We start from the raw sequence: 23,153 nt of genomic DNA, 5'->3' as shown, positions 1-23,153 counted from the left end.
TGCTGGGCGAGAGCCGAGGGGCCGGCGTCCCTGCGAGCGACCCAGCCCCGGGACGCTCAGGCGTCGGGGGCCCGGGGCCCGCACCCCTCGAGGCCTCCGGCAGCGCACGGACGTGGGCGTGGGGATGGCCACCAGTTTCCGGATAGCTTCGTGGTGGGTAAGTGGAGACGTTCCGTGTTTAAAGGCGGCTGGACGCTAAGGGTGGCCACGTTAATTTCTTCAGGGTTCCTCCGGGAACTGAACTCACCCCCTCGCCCGAGCTGCGGTCCTCCCCGTGGTGTTCTGGGACGGGCAGGTACGCTGCACTTCACTGCCAGCTGCGGGCCCTGAAGTCTGACGAGCCGCCATCATTTCGTGCTTTCTACATAACGTTCTCCTCAACCTCCTGAGTAGCTGGGATTACAGGCACGTGCCACTACATCTGGCTAATTAAAAATTTTTTTTTTTACAGACAGGGTCTCACTATGTTGCCCTGACTGGTCCCCATCTCTTGGCCTCAAGCACTTCTCCCTCCTTGGCCTCCCAAAGCATTGTTGGGATTACAAGCATGAGCCACCATGCCCAGCCTATAAGCCTTGAAGTCAGGTTAATTCCCCCAACTTTATCCTTCTGCTTCAGTATCCTGTTAGCTAATCGGAGTCTTTTGTCTGTCTAAACTTTATAATCACTTCATCAACATCTACAGAATAATTTGCTGGGATTCTAATTGATATTGCATTGAATCTGTAGATCAAGCTGGGAAGAGCTGAAGTCTTGACTATTGAGTCTTCCTGTCTGTGAACATGTCGTATCTCGCTATCTAGTTCTTATTTTTCATTCAGCAGTGTTTGGTAGTTTTTCTCATATAGATTTTATTTAGTATCATCAGATATTTTATTAGACTTATACCTGAGTATTTCATTTTCGTGGGTGCTACTGTAAATGGTATTGTGTTTTTTATTTCAAATTCAACTTACACCTGTGTACAGGAAAGGGATTGACCTTTGTATATTAACTTTGTATCCCGCAACCCTGGTATAGTTACTTAGTTTCAGGAGATTACAGGTGTGAGCCACGAGTTGAGGAAGATCTTTATTCCTAATTTATAAGGTATATCTTTCTCCATTCATTTCCTTTTTTTTTTTTTTTTTTTTTGAAGATAGAGTCTCAGTTCGTTGCCCAGGCTGGAGTGCAGTGGTGCAATCATGGCTCACTGCAGCCTTGACCTCCTGGGCTCAAGTGATCCTCCCACTTCAGCCTCCCAAGTAACTGGGACTTACAGGTGCATGCCACCACACTAAGCTAATTTTTTTTTTTTTTTGAGACAGAGTTTCGCTCTTGTTACCCAGGCTGGAGTGCAATGGCGCGATCTCGGCTCACCGCAACCTCCGCCTCCTGGGTTCAGGCAATTCTCCTGCCTCAGCCTCCTGAGTAGCTGGGATTACAGGCACGCGCCACCATGCCCAGCTGATTTTTTGTATTTTTAGTAGAGACGGGGTTTCACCATGTTGACCAGGATGGTCTCGATCTCTTGACCTCGTGATCCACCCGCCTCGGCCTCCCAAAGTGCTGGGATTACAGGCGTGAGCCACCGTGCCTGGCTTAATTTTTAAATTTTTTGTTGAGACAGGGTCTTACCTTGTTGCCCAGGCTGCTCTTGAACTTCTGGGCTGAAGTAACCCTCCCACTTGGGCCTTCCAAAGTCCTGGGATTGCAGACATGGGCCACTGTGCCCAGCCCTTCTGTGGTTTTAATTGAGCATTTCATATGATTCCATTTTTCTCTCCTTTGCTAGCATATGAGTTATTTTTGTTGTTGGTGTTGTTTTTTGTGATTGACCTGGAGGTTGCATTATACATTTACAGTTAATCCAAGCCCAGTTTCCAATAACACTTCTGCTTCACAGGTAGTAATTTTTAATAATTAAATAATATTTCTTCCTCCCTTCAGGAGGAGTATATTCCTAATAATATTGCTGATATTCGTTTCACTTATATGTAAGAATACATACCGTACATAATTGAATACATTGTTACTATTGCCTTTTTTTTTTTTTTTTTTTTTGAGATGGAGTCTTGGTCTGTTGCCCAGGCTGGAGTGCAGTGGTGTGATCTCAGCTGACTACAACCTCCACCTCTTGGGTTCAAGCGATCCTCCTGCCTCAGCCTCCTGAGTAGCTGGGACTATAGGTGCGTGCCACCACGCCTGGCTAATTTTTGTATTTTTAGTAGAGACGGAGTTTCACTATGTTGGCCAGCTGGTCTCAAACTCCTGACCTCAGGTAATCTGCCTGCCTTGGCCTCCCAAAGTGCTGAGATTACAGGGGTGAGCCACCACGCCCAGCCACTATTATTATTTTGAACAGACTAGGTCAACTAGGAATAAGAAAAATATCTGGGCATGGTGGGTGATGCCTTTAATCCCAGCACTTTGGGAGACTGAGGGCAGGAGGCTCACCCGAAGCCATGAGTTTGAGACCAGCCTGGGCAACATAGAGACCTTGCCTCTACAAAAAAAACAACAACAAAAAAAGCTAGGTATGCTAGTGTGCACCTGTAGCCCCAGCTACTTGGGAGGCTGAGGTGGGAGGATCACTTGAGCCCAGGAGTTTGAGGCTGCTGTGCCAGTGTGCTCCAGCTTGGGCAACAGAACGAGACCGTCTCAAGAAAAAAAGATAAGAAAAAAGTTTTGATCTTACTTTCACTTATTCTTTCTTTGATGTTCTCAATTTTGTAAATGTATATCTGTGGCCTGACATGGTGGGTCATGCCTGTAATCCCAGGACTTTGGGAGGTTGAGGCGCATGGATCACTTGAGGTCGGGAAAAGACCAGCCTGGCCAACATGGCAAAACGCGTCTCTACTACATATACAAAAATTAGCCAGGGGTGGTGGTGCACGCCTGTAGTCCTAGCTACCTGGGAGGCTGAGGTATGAGAATCGCTTGAACCTGGGAGGCAGAGGTCGCAGTGAGCCAAGATCGTGCCACTGTACTCCAGCCTGGGCGACAGAGCGAGACCCTGTCTAAAAAAAAATGTGTATCTGTGATTCTGACCTGTATTTTCCTATTCTGCCTGGCCAAGGCAGGTTTACTTGCAATAGCAGCAAATTCTCTTAGTTTTTGTTTGAGAAAGTCTTTCTTTACTTTTGAAGGATAATTTTGCAGCGTACAGAATTCTATTGTGATGGATTTTTTTTGTGATCTGCCCACCTCAGCCTCCCAGAGTGTTGGGATTACAGGCATGAGCCACTGTGCGCGGCCTGCCCATCTACTCTTGCATGCTGTCTACTCGATTCACTAGCGCCCGGTGGTTTTAAGTTTTGTCTGATACCCCGACACCCCTATCATGTCTGGTTCTGATGCGTGCCCTGTCTGTGCTTTTTTGCCTTGTTCCTTTTCATTGGTAACTGAACATGATGTATGGAGTAAAAAGAATTACTTTTACTAGGACTTTGCTGACGCGGTGGTAAGATGTCAGGACAGGGTGAGCATTCTGTAGGCCTACGAGTAGGTCTGTCTTTTTTGTGAGCTTTTCTCCTGGAGTCTGACCCTCACAAGTGTTTCCCAGGCCACCCCCACCCCATCCCTTAGATGGTACCGTACGGATGGGCGGGGGTGGATTTGGTATATCTTTCTTCCCTCAGGTTAGTTAGGCTCTGACAAAACCCCCGTATATTAGGCTCCGGGAACCTGGTTGAGCTCCTGAAAGTAAATCTCAGAAAAGCTTGGGACCTCATCGCCGCCGCTTCCACCATGACTGGGTCCCCCTGGACTTTTTAACCTCAGACATGTACACACGTAGCACCTAGCAATTTATCAATTGCAGTTCACGTATGTCTATCCTGACGCTGTCTCACGGAGGTTTGTGCTCTGGCGAGTACTGTGTATCTGCCTGTCTCTAATTTTGGGGACTGTGGTTTGCCCTGTACCTTCACTTCTCTTTCAGATCTAAGAGGACTTGTTGATTTTTCAGTTTGTTAAGCTTTTTACTTGTTGTTAGGACAGAGTGGCTACTTCTAAGCTCTTTACATGTAGAACTGCAACTATTATTAATTTTTGATGATACATTTGTTATTTTCCTACATTCTCTTAGAACACAATTCAGTCTCTTAGAACCACCCACCCATCCCAATCCCCTCTTTCTCCTTGGAGGTAATCAGTTCAATATATGTTCTTCTAGGTCTTTCCGCATACATTTTTAATGCAGATGTTTGTATCCTTAAAATGTTTGTGTTGGCTTATTTTTGTGAAGTTGTATGATATTCTGTTGTATGAGCATTTCAAAATTTATCTGTTGTAATCGACATGTGGTTTTTTTAGGTGGTTTTCAGTTACTGGCTATTTTGGATAACCCTACTATGAACATTTTTGTACGTTTCTTTTGGCAGACATCAGCTGTCATTTCTGTTAGGCATATACCAGGATTTTTCAGCCTCAGCACTGTTGACATTTTGGACTGACTAATTCTTCGTTGTGGAGGGACGTCCCGGGCACTGTGCGATGATGAGCAGCACTCCTGGCTTTATCCATGTAGGTACCTGTAGCACTGCCCCGCCGTGACAGCCGCAAACGGCTCCAGACACTGTCAGAGGTCCCCTAGGGGGCAAAATCTCCCTCCCACCCATGAGAACCACTGGGCATATACTTAGGAGTGACATTGTCACAGCGTCACTGTACACATACATTTAAATTGAAACTCTCAGTTTTCAAAAGTGGTGAAATGCCTTCATATTCCCAGTGCCGGGAATGGAGAGTTACATTTACCCTACATCCTTTTTTATTTTCATGGAAAAGAGGTTTTCCATTGTTCAAAAAATCGTACCACGGTACTTGAGGCAGGTGTGTTGTGTAGGCTTTTGCAGCATTGCCCTCACCGTGTACTCACTGGACAGTAGCAGCCCCATGAGAAGGACGGTCGGCTCTACATCTTTGTCTTGGCATTACCAAGGAGAGCGGCCAATACTGGCAAATTGTATTGGCCATTCTCCTGGCGATGCTCGTTTCAGGTATCAATTGTTTATTTCTAAATGTCTCCTTTTTTTTTTTTTTAATTAACTTTCAGTTCTTCTTTTATTCCCTTTATACAACTTCTCTGTATTTTAAACATTTATATAGTTATGTATTATGATATTTGTAATATTACTTGTTTGCTAACATCTGGATCATCAGTGCATCTGTATCAATTATCTGCTTATTCCTTTTGTCAGTCATATTTTCTTGCCTCATGTCTCAAAGTTTTTAATTTTTTGCTGACATTGTTTTAAAAGGAATAAACACAGATACTGAAGTTTACTGTTGTGTGTGTGTGTGTGGTTTTTTTTTTTTGATGGAGTCTTGCTCTGTCGCCCAGACTGGAGTGCAGCGGCGTGATCTCGGCTCACTGCAACCTCTGCCTCCTGGGTTCAAGTGATTGTCCTGTCTCAGCCTCCTGAGAAGCTGGGATTACAGGCGCCTGCCACCACGCTCGGCTAATTTTTGTATTTTTAGTAGAGACGGGATTTCACCCTATTGGTCAGGCTGGTCTCGAACTCCTGACCTCAGGTGATCCATCCACCTCGGCCTCTCAAAGTGCTGGGATTACAGGCGTGAGCCATGGCGCCTAGCCTTACTGTTGTTTTATATCAGAGGATATTTTCCCTTTCTCTGTCATGCAGTAGGGGGAATGGCTGGTCACCTCAATCTAAACAGGAATTGAGCTGTTTGGGGGCTGGGTTGCTGCTTTAGTTAGACTCCATCACCTGGGGCTTTGGGTTTCTGGACGATGTATTTATTGCAGGCTCCTCTCTGCTGGTACTTTGTGTCTGGAGCACCTTAAGGCTGTGGGAGACTCATTCCGCCATTCCAGCCCAGCCCGCAGCTTCCTGCACTGACCAGCGCTCAACAGATGCCCCATGGGGAAAACTCACTGTCCACGGGGGCTCATCAGAACCTTCACTGCTTTCTCTTTCCCTTAGAATAGTCCTCCGTCTGGGCTGAGCCCTTCCTTCACTGTTCTCGAGCTGAGCAAATGGCCCAGGGAAGTAATAGCCAGCCATTTCAACTTACCGGAGAGGAGCTCTTTTCTCTCTGCAATTTTGGTTTATTTAGTCCTCCTTGCTTCCACAGGTCTCTGCTTTTTAAAAAGATAAGAGTTTGTGGCCGGGCGCGGTGGCTCAAGCCTGTAATCCCAGCACTTTGGGAGGCCGAGGCGGGTGGATCACGAGGTCAAGAGATCGAGACCATCCTGGTCAACATGGTGAAACCCCGTCTCTACTAATACAAAAAAAAAAAAAAAAAAACTAGCTGGGCATGGTGGCGCGTGCCTGTAATCCCAGCTACTCAGGAGGCTGAGGCAGGAGAATTGCCTGAACCCAGGAGGCGGAGGTTGCGGTGAGCCGAGATCGCGCCATTGCACTCCAACCTAGGTAACGAGCGAAACTCCGTCTCAAAAAAAAAAAAAAAAAAAAAAAAAAAGATAAGAGTTTGTAAAATTTTCTAGTTGTAGCAGTGGTAGTTCAAGCGTATGATTTTATTTTACGTTAATGAGAGTTATAATTATTAGGTAAAATGAAATGAAAAATTTTTTTGGTATTTTGATTGAGAATTTATCAAATTTATAAATTGTGGAAAATTAATATCTTCACCATATAATTCTACTCATCATAAACATGATGTATTGCTTCAATCTCTTCTGTACTTATATATTTTATCATGTATATTTTTTGTTAGTTTTTTCTGCATTTTAAAGCTTTTTATTCCTAAGTACTTTCTAGATTTGTTATTATGATCATACAGGCATTTTCTTATTATATTTTCTAGTTGGTTATTGCTAATGTAACAAAATGCTATTCCTCATTGATTTGTTTAAAACTGCTACCCTGTTGACTTTCCTTCCTGGTTCTCATGGTTTTTTGTTTTGTTTTGTTTTGTTTTGTTTCCTTAGAAAGAAACATTTAATAGGGACTTACCAGCAGAAGCCATGCCTGTGTCTTGGGCGGCGGCAGGACAAGATGGTGGATCCCTGCGCCATTCCCCCGGGCCCAGGGCTCACATACCGTGGGGAGGGTGGTTCAGAAGGGATGTGTAGGACAATTGAAGTACTGTAACGTCAAGGTCGTTTGACCTAAGAGCAGGATTTGTGGTAAGTACCTGCTCTTACACCGGGAACAACAGATAAACTGGAAATCTTAGAGGCCCTCCCAGACGGGTTAATCAGAAGCCCACGTGGCAGATTAGCTTCCAGGATGACCTTGCTTTGGCCTTCACACTTCACCTCCCAATCCAGCTTTTATATCTTATGCCCCCTCCTCTGAAACTTCAGGGAGGATGCTTGACTTTGCATCGCTTTAGCAGCAGTGCACTGGCGACGGAAGACAGATCAGGCCCAGTAGGATTCCACATGAAGGAGCTTCACGGGCTGTTGAATCGTGTCTAGTCTTCCGAGTACTCTGACTTTGGTTTTCTCAGAAGTAACACAATGACAGGTACATAATATTAATTACTTGAATAGTAAAAATATAATACACTCAAGGATTACAATCGAGAGACAACGTTTGATCGTGCCTGAACAACAACAAAGAATTCATTTCGTTAAGGGGCCGACTAAAAGTATCTATCCTGAAGCAAAGGAAAACCTGGTTCCTCTTTAGGGACTTCTTGTAGCCAGGAAATAATTCAGAATTAGCTCAAGTTGTAGGCAAATAATAAAAACTCAGAACAATTGTCAGGGTTAGAATCTAAGTTTTTCTCTCTCTAGTTTCCCTGCTTCTACCAAGAATAAATCATAGTAGGACCAATTTATTTGCAAAATAAATTTTGATCTCATTATACTTGGCCTGGTTATTTGCATAAAGTATAGCAAGTATAGTGACCAGCCATGGAAGCTCCTTTTAAGCTGACTTCGCTGAACCTTTTTTTTTCTTTTTTGAGATGTACTCTCGCTCTGTTGCCCAGCCTGGCGTGCAGTGGCCTGATCTCAGCTCACTGTAACCTCTGCCTCCCAAGTTCAAGCGATTCTCTTGCCTCAGCGTCTTGAGTAGCTGGGATTACAGGTGTGCACCACAACACCTGGCTAATTTTTTTATTTTTAGTAGAGATGGGGTTTCACCATGTTGGTCAGTCTGGTCTGGAATTCCTGACCTCGTGATCTGGCGGCCTTGGCCTCCCAAAGTGTTGGAATTATAGGTGTGAGCCACCATGCGCAGCCTTGCTGGAACTTTTTAAAGGAATTTTGGATTTGACCTTTTATTTTATTTATTTATTTATTTATTTAGAGACTGAGTCTCACTCTTTGGTCCAGGCTGGAGTGCAATGGTGTGATCTTGGCTCACTACAACCTCCGCCTCATGGGTTCAAGCAATTCTCCTGCCTCAGCCTCCTGAGTAGCTGGGATTACAAGCATGTGTTACCCAGATAATTTTTTGTATTTTTAGTAGGGATGGGGTTTGACCATGTTGACCAGGCTGATCTCAAACTCCAGACCTCAGGTGATCTTCCCGCCTCGGCCTCCCAAAGTGCTGGGATTACGGGCATGAGCCAGCAGGCCAGGCCTGGATTTGATATTGTAAAAGCTTAGAAGTCCAAAAGCTAAGCCAAGGATTTGCCACTTGACTGTGCTTGTAATGCTTGTGTGAGTTCCTATCTTATTTGATATCCAGAAATACTTAAAGTTCCTGAGCCTTCTAGAAAGTGACATTCTTTACTTACCACAGGTCAGGAGCCTATAAGGTGGACAAGGTACCAGGCCAGTCTTTTCAAGGGGCTTTTTATCAGTTCTATAAAGCCAACCTAAATTTCTCAAAACAGTCTGGTTATATCTGAAAATATGCCATTCTATTTGAAGCCTTGATAAAATAACCAGTCTCTCCAGTTGTATCCTTTTACAAAAGGAAACAGATTTTTACTGAACTTATGCAAATAACTGTTGCCATAAAATCAGAATACGCACGGATAGTTTCCAAATTTTGGAGAAATCAGGTAGAGAGAAAGGTAAATTTCGCTCGCAAAAACATACTTTACCCAGTTGCTCTAAGCTATAAATAACTCAGAAAGATTTTCTTGACTCTTCTTTAATCAGAGCAGCAGGCTTCCAAACAAGATGTCATTTGTTCACCTTGGAACTGCCGCAATTCATAAATCAGGCAGCTCTTTGTCAGTCAGGTGAGAGCTGTTTACACAGTTCCAGAGTCAGTGGAACAGATGCTGTGTCTGGTCTCAGGCAGCTGCAAGACGAGATGGCGGATCTCCACCAGTCCTCGTTTTATCTCCGCTGGTTCTCTTAGTTTTATAATTAGACAACCAGATATTTACAAATAATGACAATAGTTTTTCCTCCTCATTGAGTGCTTATTACTGGCACTTTGGTCCTACTTTGGCAGGTCCTCTAGGACAGGGCTGGCTAGTGGAATTGATTTCAGCGTCCTTGTCTTGTGTTTTTAAAGGGAATGGTTTTAATGGTTCACACAAAGTATGATATTTTCTATAGGTTTAGGGAAGAAACACTTTATAGTGTCAAGGAAATTCCTTTTACTTTTAGTTTGCTTTAAATTCTGATTTTTGAAAGTGTTGAATTTTTTTTTTTTTTGAGGGGGAGTCTTGCTCTTGTTGCCCAGGCTGGAGTGCAGTGGTATGATCTCAGCTCACTGCAGCCTCCACCTCCTGGGTTCAAGCGATTCTCCTGCCTCAGCCTCCTGCCACCATGCCCGGCTAATTTCTTTTTATTTAGTAGAGATGGGGTTTCACCATGTTGGTCAGACTGGTCTCGATCTCCTGGCCTCAGATGATCCGCCCGCCTTGGTCTCCCAAAGTGCTGGGATTACAGGCATGAGCGACTGCACCCGGCCAAGAGTGTTGAGTTTTATCATGTTCCTTTTGTTGTGTCTGTTGAGATGATTGGGTATTCTCCACTAATGTGCTAATGTGACTTATCTTATTGCTTTTTGGTTTTGAAAAATGTGGACTGTCCTTTAATTCATTGGATGAACTCTTGGTCTGGTTTGCTATGTATGTATGTACATAGACACGCTATGTATATGTGCACAGAATTAGTTTTACTTTACTAACATTTTTAAGTATTTTAATCAATGTTAATCATAAATGCGGTTAGGCTACAGTTCGTGCTGTGCTTATTTTGTCTGTAGCGTTGTGCAACTTTGTACGATTCATCGTCCGGCTTGGCATCAGATGAGATACACTGCGAATTTTCTGTTCCTTGGATGGTGTTAGAACTTTTAATAGTGTGGGACTGTTGCCTTTTTGGGAAGAGCATGCCTTTTCAGTTTTTTAAATGATCATCAGCTCGTCTATTTTTCCTATTTTTTTTTTTTTTTTTTTTTTGAGATGGGGTCTCACTCTGTCATCCGGGCTGGAGTACAGCAGCGTGATCTCTGCTCATTGCAACTTCTGCATCCCAGGCTCAAGCAGTCCTCCCACATGAGCCTCTCGAGTAGCTGGGACTACAGGTGTGTGCCACCATGCCCGGCTAATTTTTATATTTTTTTATAGAGATGGGTTTTCACCATGTTGCCCAGGCTCGTCTTGAAGTCCTGGACTCAAGTGATCCACCCATTTCTGCTTCCCAAAGTACTGGGATTACAGGCAAGAGCCACCATGCCGTGGCCTGGTTTTCCTAATTCTCGCTGGGCTAATTTTTGGTTACTTTTATTTTCATAGAAAAATTTCCATTTTGTCTAAGTTTTCCAATTGATTGAAGCAAAGTTGTAAATACAGTCAGTTCTGCTATTTTGTTTGCTTTGACAACATGAATTTGTTTCCACACTATTGCTATTTTAAGGAACAGTGTGAGCGTTCTGTCTGATTTCTGTCTCTTTCCACCACTGTGTAATAACTTAGGTCATTTTCAAGGTAAAGTGGCATGTTTATTGTAGTGTTTATATGTTTGTTAACCATTTAGCATGTGTGAAACTGCTACTGTTTTTTATCAGGTTCTAGGTTTCCTTTTTGTTTGTTGCTGGTATTTTGTATTTACCCCATTTTTTCCATAAGGCCTGTGGTTCTTTATGCAACTTTGTATGGTGTGATTTTTTTGCCGCATGTATGTCCCATTACAGTACAACTGTTTATCATCATCTCTTGTGAAATTTCAAATCTCTTAAGAGTTTTGGACTGCTTCCTGCTCACAAAATTTTCTTTTGATCATGCCAAGTCAATTCAAAATTTTAACAGTCATTTTGTATTTTATTTTATTTTATTTATTTATTTATTTATTTATTTATTTATTTATTTTGAGATGGAGTCTTTCTTGCTCTGTTGCCCAGGCTGGAGTGCAGTGGCACGATCTCAGTTACTGCAACCTCCACCTCCAGGGTCCAAGCGATTCTCCTGCCTCAGCCTCTCGAGTAGTAGGTACTCCAGGTGTGTGCTTCCATACCTGGCTAATTTTTGTATTTTTAGTAGGATGGGGTTTTGCCATGTTGGCCAGGCTGGTCTTGAACTCCTGACTGCAGGTGACCCACCCGCCTCGGCCTCTCAAAGTGCCAGGATTACAGGCATGAACCACCTTGCCCGGCCTATTTTTATTCTTATCAAGCTTAGAGAAATAGTAAAAGGCTTTAAATAAAATAGACAGCAAGCCTCGTGGTCACCTGCTGTGTGCCCTGCACCTCTCCTCTTCCATCCCGTGTCCCCAGAGCAGCCGCCTTGGGCTGCGTTTCCCTCTCTGGTGTCCATCTCCAGCTTCTCATACGGCACATTGGCGTGACTTGTTTCATGTTTCTTCTCCCTCCATTTTAAAGTAACCAGCTTGATGAATGGCCTGAACTTAGGGTACAAGTTGTGGCTTCATTTTTCTCCACCACAGCCTCAGGCTTGCACTGTCAGCTCTTTCTTCCCTTGTGCTCACCGCAAGGAGACCCCACGATGCTCTGGTCCCGGCCTTGTTTGTTGTTAACTCTCAGTTAACTTTCGTTTGGGAAAGTTCAGTCCGCGCTCCAGGCTCCAGGGGAGAGGGAGGAGGCCTGTCTTTATTCCCACTTCATTTCCTTGTTGCCCTCCGGTGGGGGCTCCTTCTGGGTTGGGATGGGAAGATCAGTGATTAGAGGGAAGGACACAGAGGCTCCTGTGGTGTGATGGTCAGTACCCAGTGTTATGACGGGCATCTGTGGGGATCGTGGGACTTGGTTAGAGCCTCTGACAGGGTTTTGCTCGCAGTTCCATGATGTATGTGATTCTTTCTCTCACCGCCTGCAGACTCACCCAGAAGTCCACTCGCCGCCTCTTGCCCTGGGGTCTCCCTCCTTGCAGGTAGTGCTGCTGAGGAGGAGCCTGCTAACGGGCTCAAGTCTCAAGTTCAGGAATCTTGCGGGTGTTCCCTGGCCCCAGGGACACAGTGCCCTGCCTGAGGTGAGCTGCTGAGCCCTCACTCCCCAGCTGCCTTTAAAGTCCCCCTGTAGTCTCTGCCTTCGAATTGTTCAGAGGAAAGCAGTTATGGATCCTTGTTTACTTAAATTCTTAAGCACGTCAGTCCCTCCTGAAAACTTCCCAGAATTAGTGTTGGCCGCTGGGCTCTTGCAGTCATCCAGCTTGTGTATGGGGTGCTTATACAGTCCCCTTTTCCCGGAGCCCCTCCTGTTTGAGAGGATGGATACCCGCTTCCCTTTCTTCCCACGTGTTCTTAACGAGGTCACTTTGCTCCTTCAGTGACTCACTTCTGTGGGCTCTTTTCTAGTTGGATCTCCGCCATCTTCAGTCACTCCTTGGACAGTCACCCACCCTCTTGTTTCCTGCATTTCTCATCCCCGGGCGTCTCCACCTCCGTGAAGGAGAAGTGCTTCAGTGTGCTCGGCCAGGTCGCTCGGTGTCCTCCTGGCCCCGTTCTCTCTCAGCATGCCATGCCATGTCTCCGTCACGTCGTTCTGGCTCTGTCCTCATGGATGCTGAGAATCTAGCCACTGCTTATCGTCCCCATCGCTGTCACTTTGGCCCAAGCCACTGGACTAACGCAGTTGTCTCCTAGCTGGTCTCCCTGTATCTCTTCCATAGCCCCCTCCCTCTTCCACGGCAGTCAGGATGATCTTGTCGAACTGTGAGTCAGAGCCCTTCCAGTGGCTTCTCACAGCACTGTGGTTTCTGCCTAGATATCACCTCGTCAGAGAGCTGCCCTGATCACCCTGTGTGTGTGAAACAGTGCCTGTGCCTCCCTCTGTCTCATCACTCTGTCCCTTATCCCTTTTACCTGCTTGGATTTTTATTTTATTTTATTTTATTTTTTGAGACGGAGTTTCGCTCTTGTTACCCAGGCTGGAGTGCAATGGCGCGATCTTGGCTCACCGCAACCTCTGCCTCCTGGGTTCAAGTGATTCTCTGGCCTCAGCCTCCCAGGTAGCTGGGGTTATAGGCATGCACTAGCATGCCAGGCTAATTTTTGTATTTTTAGCAGAGACGGGGTTTCACCATGTTGGCCAGGCTGGTCTCTAACTCCTGACCTCAGGTGATCTGCCACCTTGGCCTCGCAAAGTGCTGGGACTACAGGCTAAGCCACCACGCATAGCCTGGATTTTGTTGAGAGTACCTAGCACCACTGGCGTGTTAAGTAGTGGTGTGTTGGCTGAGTATCACCCTCCCCGGAGACCCTAGGTGGGTGGGACCTGGGAGCCTAATTCGTATGCTGCTTTTAGCTGTTTTCAGTTCACACCTCATTCTTGTCTTGCAGGATGACTGCTCCCAAAGCTATTGGGGCTTCTGTGGGAGGGATGGTTTGCTGTGCGTCAGCTTACCTCTGGGAGAGTTTCTGCTCAGGGAAGTCAGTTACCAGATTTTTGGCTTCTGTTTATTAAAAATTTATCAAAATATCATATTGGCTTCTATTTATGTAGTTCCCTTTTCTTTTAGAGGTCTGTTTGTGCATACTGTATTTCTGTAATGTAGTTTAAATGGGTCTCAGAAGAGGATACTGGTAATCACGTTTAAATCTCTCCATTCTCTCTGTTCCTACTTTCAAATCACATTTAGTCTCCATCTCAACCTCCTTAATGGGCATAAATCCTACAGTGTTGTAGGTGTTTTGATTTGTGAAATTAGATATTGTGGAAAAACCATCTAGCATAGAAGCATAGTGGCGGTTACTCTGCGTACAGCTGAGTGCTGCTGAGCCAGGAGGAGCAGCAAGCTGCACGGAGGGGCCTGGGCAGGAGGAGTCTTTGGCTGTGGTGAGACCCTCATGCTGCTTGGGATACATAAGAAATGCCTTTAGTTTCAGTCCCTTGAGCTAAACTGTTATAAAAATGCAATTCTTTTGTGCTAATTCTGTATCAACTTTCATTCATTTAGCATTTACCTGATATGTTTTTTCATTTCTTTATTTCCTAATTTGTATTTTTTCTTTGGTGTATCTCATGAGTCTCACACTGTCTTAGTTATGTTTTCAGTGTGTTTCTTCTAACGACATACTGCTGTGTTTATCTAATGTACACATCTCTGCTTGTGTTTTTTTTGCTTACGAGCTGTAATGAATGATCACAGCATGTTGAATTACTGCTGCTGTCATGTTGTGTGTTGTGCAGTTTCCATGCTATCCTGTGCTTTGCCTTGGATTTGTTGAATTGAGTATGTGCTTTCTCAGTCTGTCTTTCTTCTACTGTCCCAGAAGTCATTCTTACCTTCTTCCCCACTCCCTCCCTGCGTGTTTAGTGCTTGACTGCTGGTAGGTTGTTCACAGGCACACTGAGCTTTCCCCTTTAAACCAACGTCTAAACAGTTGCATTTTCTCTTTTCCCAAATGGAAGATGTTTCTTTATACCTTCATTTTCTATGCTTCTCATCTGTTTGCATCACATACACGCTCAAACCGTAGCTGACTACAGCTTCAGCTCAGCTGTGTGTGGGGCAGTATTTAGGTTCATGTTCTGCTGATTTCAGTGCTCGCCGTTTGTCCAGCTTCCCACTAGATCTGTGTCTTAAGGTCGTTCCTGTAGGATGTAATTTTTAAAATTTAAAACAATTGTTCAGTTTTTTTTAGAGACAGAGTCCGGTTCTGTTGCCCAGTGTAAAGTGCAGTGGCACAATCATGGCTAACTGCAGCCTCAAACTTGTGTGCTCAAACAATCCTTCCACCTCAGCCTCCTGAGTGGCTGGGACTACAGGCATGCACCACCATGCCCACAAATCCTGTTATTTGTAGAGATGTGGTCTAACTATGTAACCAGGCTGGTCTCAAACTCCTGGCCTCAAGTGATCCTCCCACCGCAGCTTCCCAAAGTGCTGGGATTACAGGCATGAGCTATCACACTCGAGGAATATAAATTCTCCAGGTGCGTGTATATTTGAAAATGTCTCTTATTCTTCCTATTCTTGCCTTTTAGTCTGGCTGGTGTAAGGTTTCGGAATCAGCATTATTTTTTCTCAGTACTGTATTTCTCCTCCACTTTCAGGAAGCCTTGTTTTTCCTTTTAGTGACCTGGTGTTCTCTTTATACTTTATTTTCAGAAGCTTCATTACTATCTGCTTAAATTTGGGCCTTTTATTTTTTGTTAACTTGTCTTGCATTTCAGTTGGTACGTTTTTCTCATGTGAACTCCCATATTTGTCTTCACTCCAGGAAAATTTTCAGGCCATATTTCTTCAAACATTGCCCTATTATTTCTCTTATTTATGTAAACCTACACTGGCAATTCTTCTATAAACCAGGAAAATCATTCCAGGTTTATTTCGTAGTCTAGCTCTTACTTGTTCACCCATTGTAGTCGTCGCTGTGGTTTGAGTGTATCTTCCACATTTCGTGTGTTGGAAATGTAATTCCCAAATTTATTTGTTGGTGGTATTTGGAGGTGGGACCTCTGGGAGGTATTTCGGATTAGATAAAGTCATCAGGGCAGGGCCTGTATGATGAGATCAGTGGCTTTATAAGGGTAGGAAGACAGACCTGAGCTGGCGTGCTCCCTGCCTCTCATCATGTAACTAACGCCTTCCACCAAGTTATGACACGGCAGGGAGGCCCTCAGCCGATCCAGCACTCCAGAACCTTGAGCTAAATGAACATCTTTCTTTATAAATTACCCAATTTCTGGATTCTGTTTTAAAAACAGAAGACAAAGACAGCAGTCTTCTCTGTTTCTGAAATCTTTGCAGCTACTTGAATTGACCAGGTTCTACCATGTGTTCTGTGTGATGCTTCCTCTTGGTACAGGGACTGCAAATTATGTCCCAATCTATTTTTTTTTCTTTCTTTCATAATAGATTTGCCAGTTTTTGAGTTGGGCATATACAGAAACAGGCTACGTTTCTGAATGTCCCTGCTGTTCCCTCCCAGCCCCCACTCTTTGCTGTTCCTTAGAATGCTGATGTGATGACTAGAGCCATCTCAGACTGGATTACCCTGGAAGTGGAAGCCATGTCAGGTGGAGCAGGAGATGGAAGCCCCAGACCAATTGCCTTCAGACTCCTGCAAGTAGAAGGGGGAACTCTTGTTTATCCCCCTGTTGTTCTCAATTGAACCCCGTTCCAAATACCTCCCGAATTGCCGTTTGCACCCCAACTTCTTGAGGAACACATGCCGAATCTTCTAAGACTACTTGACTGTTTGTCTTCATTTCTGTGCACAGTGTACCCTGGGTATGTTTTTACGAAGGACTCAGGACCTTATTTTATTTGCATGTATAAATGTTCATTTCCGTCTACATGATAGAAAGCTTCTCGAACACAGAACTAGATTTTATTCATCCTGAAGTCTTCAGGACCCAAAAGAGTCCTGGCAGATAGAAGCGCCTTGACTGGTTTTTAATCCTCTCACAAAGTAAATGCCGGACCAGGCACGGGAGACGGTCTGTGGAGGAACATTTATCCTTTCCCAGCTCCTCTGCATCTTTCCCATGTCACCTAATGTAATTGCGTCTAATTGAATAGGGTGTGTATTATTTCAGGGATTGTTGTCGTTCAAGGATATATCTATGGAGTTCACCTGGGATGAGTGGCAGCTACTGGATTCTACGCAGAAGTACCTGTACAGAGAGGTGACACTGGAAAACTATCATAACCTGATCTCGGTGGGTGAGTACTGCTTCTCTGCTTAACTCAGATAGCGAGTAATAAATTACCGTCCCTTCTTGTTGTCGACCTGCTCTGGGACCTCCGAAGTGCTTAATGACTGTGAACTTGAACTTCAGAGGTTCAATTTTCTTAGTCCCTGTTTGGCCCTCACTTTCCGGTTGCGGTCTTTCCCCAAGTGAGACGAGCAGTTTGGCTCTGCAGCTCTTGCTTCCGCGGTCCTGCCCCTGACCCTGGTCCACAACCTTTGTGATTTCCCACCAACAGGGTATCATGGTGCCAAGCCTGACTTAATCTTCAAGCTGGAACAAGGAGAAGATCCGTGGATAGTAAATGCCAAAATTTCCAGGGAGAGCTGTCCAGGTGGGTGAGTGAGAACGAGGAAGGTGGGCGGCGTGGGAGTCCCTGAGGAGTGGGCACTTGCAGAGTTGTCTACAGAAATGCTTCTGGAAGTCCTTGAACTAGTGGAGCTGACTCAGGATGAAGCCATGAGCTCCTCAGATGAGGAAATCACCGTCACTCTTCACAGATTGTGGCTTTTCTTCCCCTTTATTGTTGAGAGGGGGGCGTGTCCCCTCTTCCCTGAACTCTGCTCAGGATTTGCCTTCGGGTCAGTTTCCCTCCTTCCCATGGTCATGGGTGTCGTTGGGGAATCGGGACCTTCAGGGGATTTCTTCTTCCTCTCACTTGGTGTGGCTCACGGCCCTCTATTTCCTTCTTTCATTTCATCTTTAGTCTTCCGCAGTTAAATCCCCTGGACTTTACTCACGTCTTAAGTAACCCTGGTGTCTCCTGTGTCCTTGAGTGACTTTGCACACCTTACGCTTCCCTCTCGTGTTGTCCAGAGGGGCCCTTTTTCCCAGTTTGGCTGTCCTCTGCTGTGTCGTAACTGTCGAAAGGCTCTTCCGTTCTGAAGGGTTAAGCCTTGCCCCCAGCGTCCGTCTCTCTCTTCGGCACTTGAGTCCTGGGTTTTACGCGCTGAGGGGAGAGCTCCCCCATCCTTTCCCAGACTTCACTTCCAGTATCGGAAATGGGAATTTCCTTCTAAAATTACCATTCTTCCTCAGCAGAAATGGCCGGAGTCCTTCGTTTTCTTCCCCAACTTCCTTCCTTAGTGTGTTCATCTCCGAGGAGCAGGGCCACCTCGTTGGTCAGGCTCTGGGTTCCACCCCTTCTCTGCTCCACATCCAGTCCCTCAGCACATCCTCTTAGTTCTCGCTCCCATGTGCTCCAAATTTCCTCAGCTCCAGACATGTGTTAGGCCATTCTTGCATTGCTATAAAGAAATACCTGAGACTAGGTAATGTATGAGAAAAGAGGTTTAATTGGCTCACAGTTGTGTGTGGCGTGCAGGAAGTATAGCAGCATTTGCTTCTGGGGAGGCCTCAGGCAGCTTCCAGTCATAGTGGAAGGCAGAGGGGAGCAGTCACGTCACACGTGAAAGCAGGAGCGAGAGGGAGGCGGGGGGCATGTGCCGCGTACTAGTGAATGACCAGATCTCACAGGAACTCATGTCACACGTGAAAGCAGGAGTGAGAGGGAGGCGGGGGGCATGTGCCGCGTACTAGTGAATGACCAGATCTCACAGGAACTCACGTCACACGTGAAAGCAGGAGCGAGAGGGAGGCGGGGGGCATGTGCCACGTACTAGTGAATGACCAGATCTCACAGGAACTCACTGTCATGAAGACTGCGCCAAGCCATGAGGGATCTTACCCCTGTGACTCAGATCCAGACACCTCCCACCAGGCCCCGCCTCTAGCGTTGGAGATTACAGTTCAGCCTGAGACTTGGGCGGGGACAAATATCCAAAGTATATCAAGAAGTGTAGTTCAGATGATTGTCTCATCCTGGACTGCCACAGGAGCTTTCTAAAGTATTTCTCTGCCCATTTCCTACTCACTTTTTACAGAATAGCCAACTGATCTTTTAAATGCAGAAGACTGAGATTTTCTGAAATTAAAAACCTTTAGGCTGGGCACAGGGGCTCACGCCTGTAATCCCAGCACTGTAGGAGGCCAAGGCGGGCAGCTCGCTTGAGCTCAGGAATTTGAGACCAGCCTGGCCAACAACTGAAACCCCATCTCTACTAAAAATACAAAAATTAGCTGGGCGTGGTGGCGTGTGCCTATAGTCCCAGTTTCTCAGGAATCTGAGATGGGAGGATTAACTTGAACCCAGGAGGTTGAGGCTGCAGCAAGCCAAGATTGAGCCACTGCACTCCAGCCTGGGTGACAGAGTAAGACCCCGTCTCAAAAACAAAAAAAAGTCCAAAAAATGTCAACAACTTTTTCCCATGGTTTTGCGTAATTTGCTTCTGCTTTCATTCCATTCACTCGGTGGGTTTTAGCTATCCTGGCCTTTTTCTATTTCTTAAACCCTTCGAGTCAGGCTTCCTCCTCAGGAACTTTGTACTTGGTATTCCCTGTTTGGAGAGTTAATTTTCTTTTCTTTTCTTTTGTTTTTGAGACAAAGTCTCAGCCCGGCTGGATGAGTACAGTGGCATGATCTCAGCTCATTGCAACTCCTGCCTTCCGGATTCAAGCAATTCTCCTGCCTCAGCTTCCTGAGTAGCTAGGACTACAGGTGCACGCCACCAAGCCCAGCTAATTTTTTGTATTTTTAGTAGAGATGGGGTTTCACCATGTTGCCCAGGCTGGTCTTGAACTCCTGAGCTCAGGCAATCCACCTGCCTCGGCCTCCCAAAGTGCTAGGATTACAGGCATGAGCCACCTCTCCGGCCTCGTTTTCATCTTTAATGTCTCATTCTCACCCTACCTAAATGTCATGCTGTAGTTACTTTGCATCGTATGAATTCATTTTTTACTTAGGTAAAATCTTGCAATAATAAAGTTCAGATAGAATCAGCAATTGACTTCCAAGTACCAACTTTATTATTATTGTTGTTATTTCTTTTGAGACAGTGTCTCACTCCATCACCCAGGCTGGAGTACAGTGGGGCGATCTGGGCTCACTGCCACCTCTGCCTCCCGGTTCAGATGATTCTCCTGCCTCAGCCTTCCTAGTAGCTGGGATTATAGGTGCCCGCCACCACGCCCAGCTAATCCAAGTGCCAATTTTGGTTTCTGGTAATCTGCCACCAGTTGTCATGGGGAGGCCTGTTTTGGTTGATCCCGTTCCCTTGCCCCCATGCTTGGCCGATATTTCTTTTGAACCAGTGTCGTGTGCTTGCTGCGAAAAGAAAAAGACTGATGACATGGCAGTCCTAAAGCTCTTTAATTCCATGTCAGGTTTATGTGATGATTCAAAAAGTTATCTTTTGTTTGTTTTTTTCTAGATGGCTGGGAAGAATGGTACCAGAAAAACCAAGATGAGCTCGAAAGTCTTGAAAGAAGCTATTCTTGTAGTGTGTTGGGAAGACTTAATCTGAGCAAAACCCACGATTCTTCAAGACAAAGATTCTATAACACACATGGAAAAAGCTGGACAGAAAACTCAGCTTCAAGCAGAAGTTGTTTAAGAAAGAATCCTGATAAGTTTCATGGTTATGAAGAACCATATTTTCTTAAGCATCAGAGAGCTCATAGCATAGAAAAAAACTGTGTGTGTAGTGAATGTGGGAAAGCTTTTCGTTGTAAATCACAGCTCATTGTGCATCTCAGAATTCATACAGGAGAGAGACCTTATGAATGCAGTAAATGTGAAAGAGCCTTCAGTGCCAAGTCAAACCTTAATGCTCATCAGAGAGTTCACACAGGAGAAAAGCCCTACTCATGTAGCGAATGTGAGAAGGTCTTCTCCTTCAGGTCACAGCTCATCGTCCATCAGGAAATTCACACGGGAGGGAAGCCCTATGGCTGCAGTGAGTGTGGGAAAGCCTACAGCTGGAGATCACAGCTTATTTTACACCAGAGAAGCCATACAGGAGTGAAACCCTATGAATGTAGCGAATGTGGGAAAGCCTTTAGTTTGAAGTCTCCCTTTGTTGTGCACCAGAGAACTCATACAGGAGTGAAACCCCATAAATGCGATGAATGTGGGAAAGCCTTTCGGAGTAAGTCCTATCTCCTTGTTCACAGTCGAATGCACACAGGAGAGAAACCCTATCAATGCAGCGATTGTGGAAAAGCCTTCAGTATGAAGATGCAGCTCGTCGTACATCAGGGAGTTCACACAGGAAAGAACCCTTACCAATGCAGTGAATGTGGGAAAGCCTTCGGTAGGAAGGAGCAGCTCACCGCGCACCTGAGAGCTCATGCAGGAGAGAAGCCCTATGGGTGCAGCGAATGTGGGAAGGCGTTCAGCAGCAAGTCATACCTTGTTATACATCGGAGAACACACACTGGAGAGAGGCCCTATGAATGTAGTTTGTGTGAGAGAGCCTTTTGTGGAAAATCACAGCTGATTATACATCAGAGAACTCATTCAACCGAGAAGCCCTACGAATGTAATGAATGTGAAAAAGCCTATCCTAGGAAGGCATCGCTGCAGATACATCAGAAAACTCATTCAGGAGAGAAACCTTTCAAATGCAGTGAATGTGGAAAAGCCTTCACTCAGAAGTCATCTCTCAGTGAACACCAGAGAGTTCACACAGGAGAGAAACCATGGAAATGCTCTGAGTGTGGGAAATCCTTCTGTTGGAACTCAGGGCTTCGTATACATCGGAAGACTCACAGATGAGAAGTCAGAATGATGCACACGTGAGCAACTGTGTCACAGAGGCTGATTTCAGGAGACTTTAGATAATAGAGGCCCTAAAACTACACTCATGTCAAAAATCACGTAGGAGAGAGATCAGCCATATTTGGGATGAGTGTAAAAGCCTTCAGAAATGGGTTACAGATCTTTGTAGATGAAAATGATTGAAGGAATGAGGAGCAGTAAATGTATGAAATGCTGTAGCCTGTTATGAAGGTAATCTGGTATCTGGGAAAGGATACCAGAGTATCCTTTTCTTGCTAAGAAATCCAGATTTCAAATTATCCACATGAATAAATTAGGGAAGCACTTTCCCAAGGAAAGCGTGTTCCGTGGAAAGTCACATTCCAGATTTGAAGCTATGTTTTTGTAAAATAAAGAAAATCTCAGTTATAAACAGTTGACTTCATGGTGGAGTTTAAAGGTTTTTTGTTTGTTTGTTTTAATATGTAAATAAAGTAATGATCAGGAAAACCACAGGGAATAGATTCTTAAAGTTAAGGGATATTTAATGTGACTTCCCTGAGTTAACACTGAATAGTATTTCTAAAATTTTTAGTATTTTATTTTTTAATGTAACTTGTTCTATATCTCTCTATATATTTGACAGTTTGTGGAATAACATCCCCCGGTATTTTCCATATTAAATACTAATTGTCTTTCTATTTCTTTTTCTTTTTTTTTTTTTTTTTTTTGAGACGGAGTTCTCGCTCTCGTTACCCAGGCTGGAGCGCAATGGCGCAATCTCGGCTCACCGCAACCTCCGCCTCCTGGGTTCAGGCAATTCTCCTGCCTCAGCCTCCTGAGTAGCTGGGATTACAGGCACGCGCCACCATGCCCAGCTAATTTTTTGTATTTTTAGTAGAGACGGGGTTTCACCACGTTGACCAGGATGGTCTCGATCTCTTGACCTCGTGATCCACCCGCCTCGGCCTCCCAAAGTGCTGGGATTACAGGCTTGAGCCACCGCGCCCGGCCTTTATTTCTTTTTCATAAGCAGAACTGGCGGTTTATTACAGAGCTGCTGCTTAAGAAAACTCACTGTAATGAACATTTATTACATGCTGGCAGTTCTGTGTCTGTTCTCCATTGATTGAGTTGAGCACCCTTGTTTTCTTTGGAGAAATACCTCCCCTCTCGGGTGCTTCCTGCGGTGTCTTTCAGGTATCCTTTCCACTAGCCACAAGTGAGCATTTCACCCATCGTTGGATAATGGTAATCTCTTTTTCAGAATTTGGAGTCTGTAATTCATTCACACATGAACCAGAAAATGTCAGAACTCATTCTTGTCCCAGAATTCTGTTGAGACCATCCATTCATTCTGGCAAATTGATTACAAGAATAACTGTGGATGCTATCCCTTTAGAACCTGCTTCTCTTATCTGTGTGCTTCCTCACTTCTCAATAAAAATGTCTTTTACTTTTTGTTGTTTGGGTTTTTGTTTTGTTTTTTTGCTTAATTTAAGGGAATGACTTTCTATTTCTTATAACCTAAGGGCTTTAATTGGTAAGTTTTTGCCTTGGTAGGGTGTAGT

General features: G+C 44.9%; 1 protein-coding gene across 11 annotated transcripts; it reads left to right on the top strand.

Moving 5' to 3' along the window:
• The first annotated feature begins 71 nt into the window (after positions 1-71).
• ZNF26 (zinc finger protein 26) lies at positions 72-23,043 on the top strand. 11 transcript variants are annotated; one of them, XM_064379507.1, is made up of 6 exons: positions 72-157; positions 4,368-4,509; positions 6,902-12,318; positions 16,833-16,959; positions 17,224-17,319; positions 20,255-23,043. In XM_064379507.1, exons 3-6 carry the CDS (start codon positions 12,064-12,066, stop codon positions 21,598-21,600), a joined length of 1,824 nt encoding a protein of 607 aa, XP_064235577.1. In that variant the 5' UTR covers positions 72-157; positions 4,368-4,509; positions 6,902-12,063; the 3' UTR covers positions 21,601-23,043. The 11 variants fall into 11 exon arrangements, with proteins under 11 accessions (XP_064235577.1, XP_012330588.2, XP_064235578.1 ...); XM_064379508.1 differs by lacking the exon at positions 72-157 and having other exon boundaries at positions 3,834-4,509; positions 6,902-7,099; positions 7,280-12,318; XM_064379509.1 differs by lacking the exon at positions 72-157 and having other exon boundaries at positions 3,837-4,509; positions 6,902-7,099; positions 12,166-16,524.
• Positions 23,044-23,153: the final 110 nt, after the last annotated feature.

The sequence above is a fragment of the Aotus nancymaae genome, unplaced genomic scaffold (genome assembly GCF_030222135.1).
Source record: "Aotus nancymaae isolate 86718 unplaced genomic scaffold, 86718_ANA_hifiasm-v0.15.2.pri h1tg000021l, whole genome shotgun sequence".
Taxonomy (NCBI): Eukaryota; Metazoa; Chordata; class Mammalia; order Primates; family Aotidae; genus Aotus; species Aotus nancymaae.
This window is presented reverse-complemented; position numbering and strand designations above follow the sequence as displayed.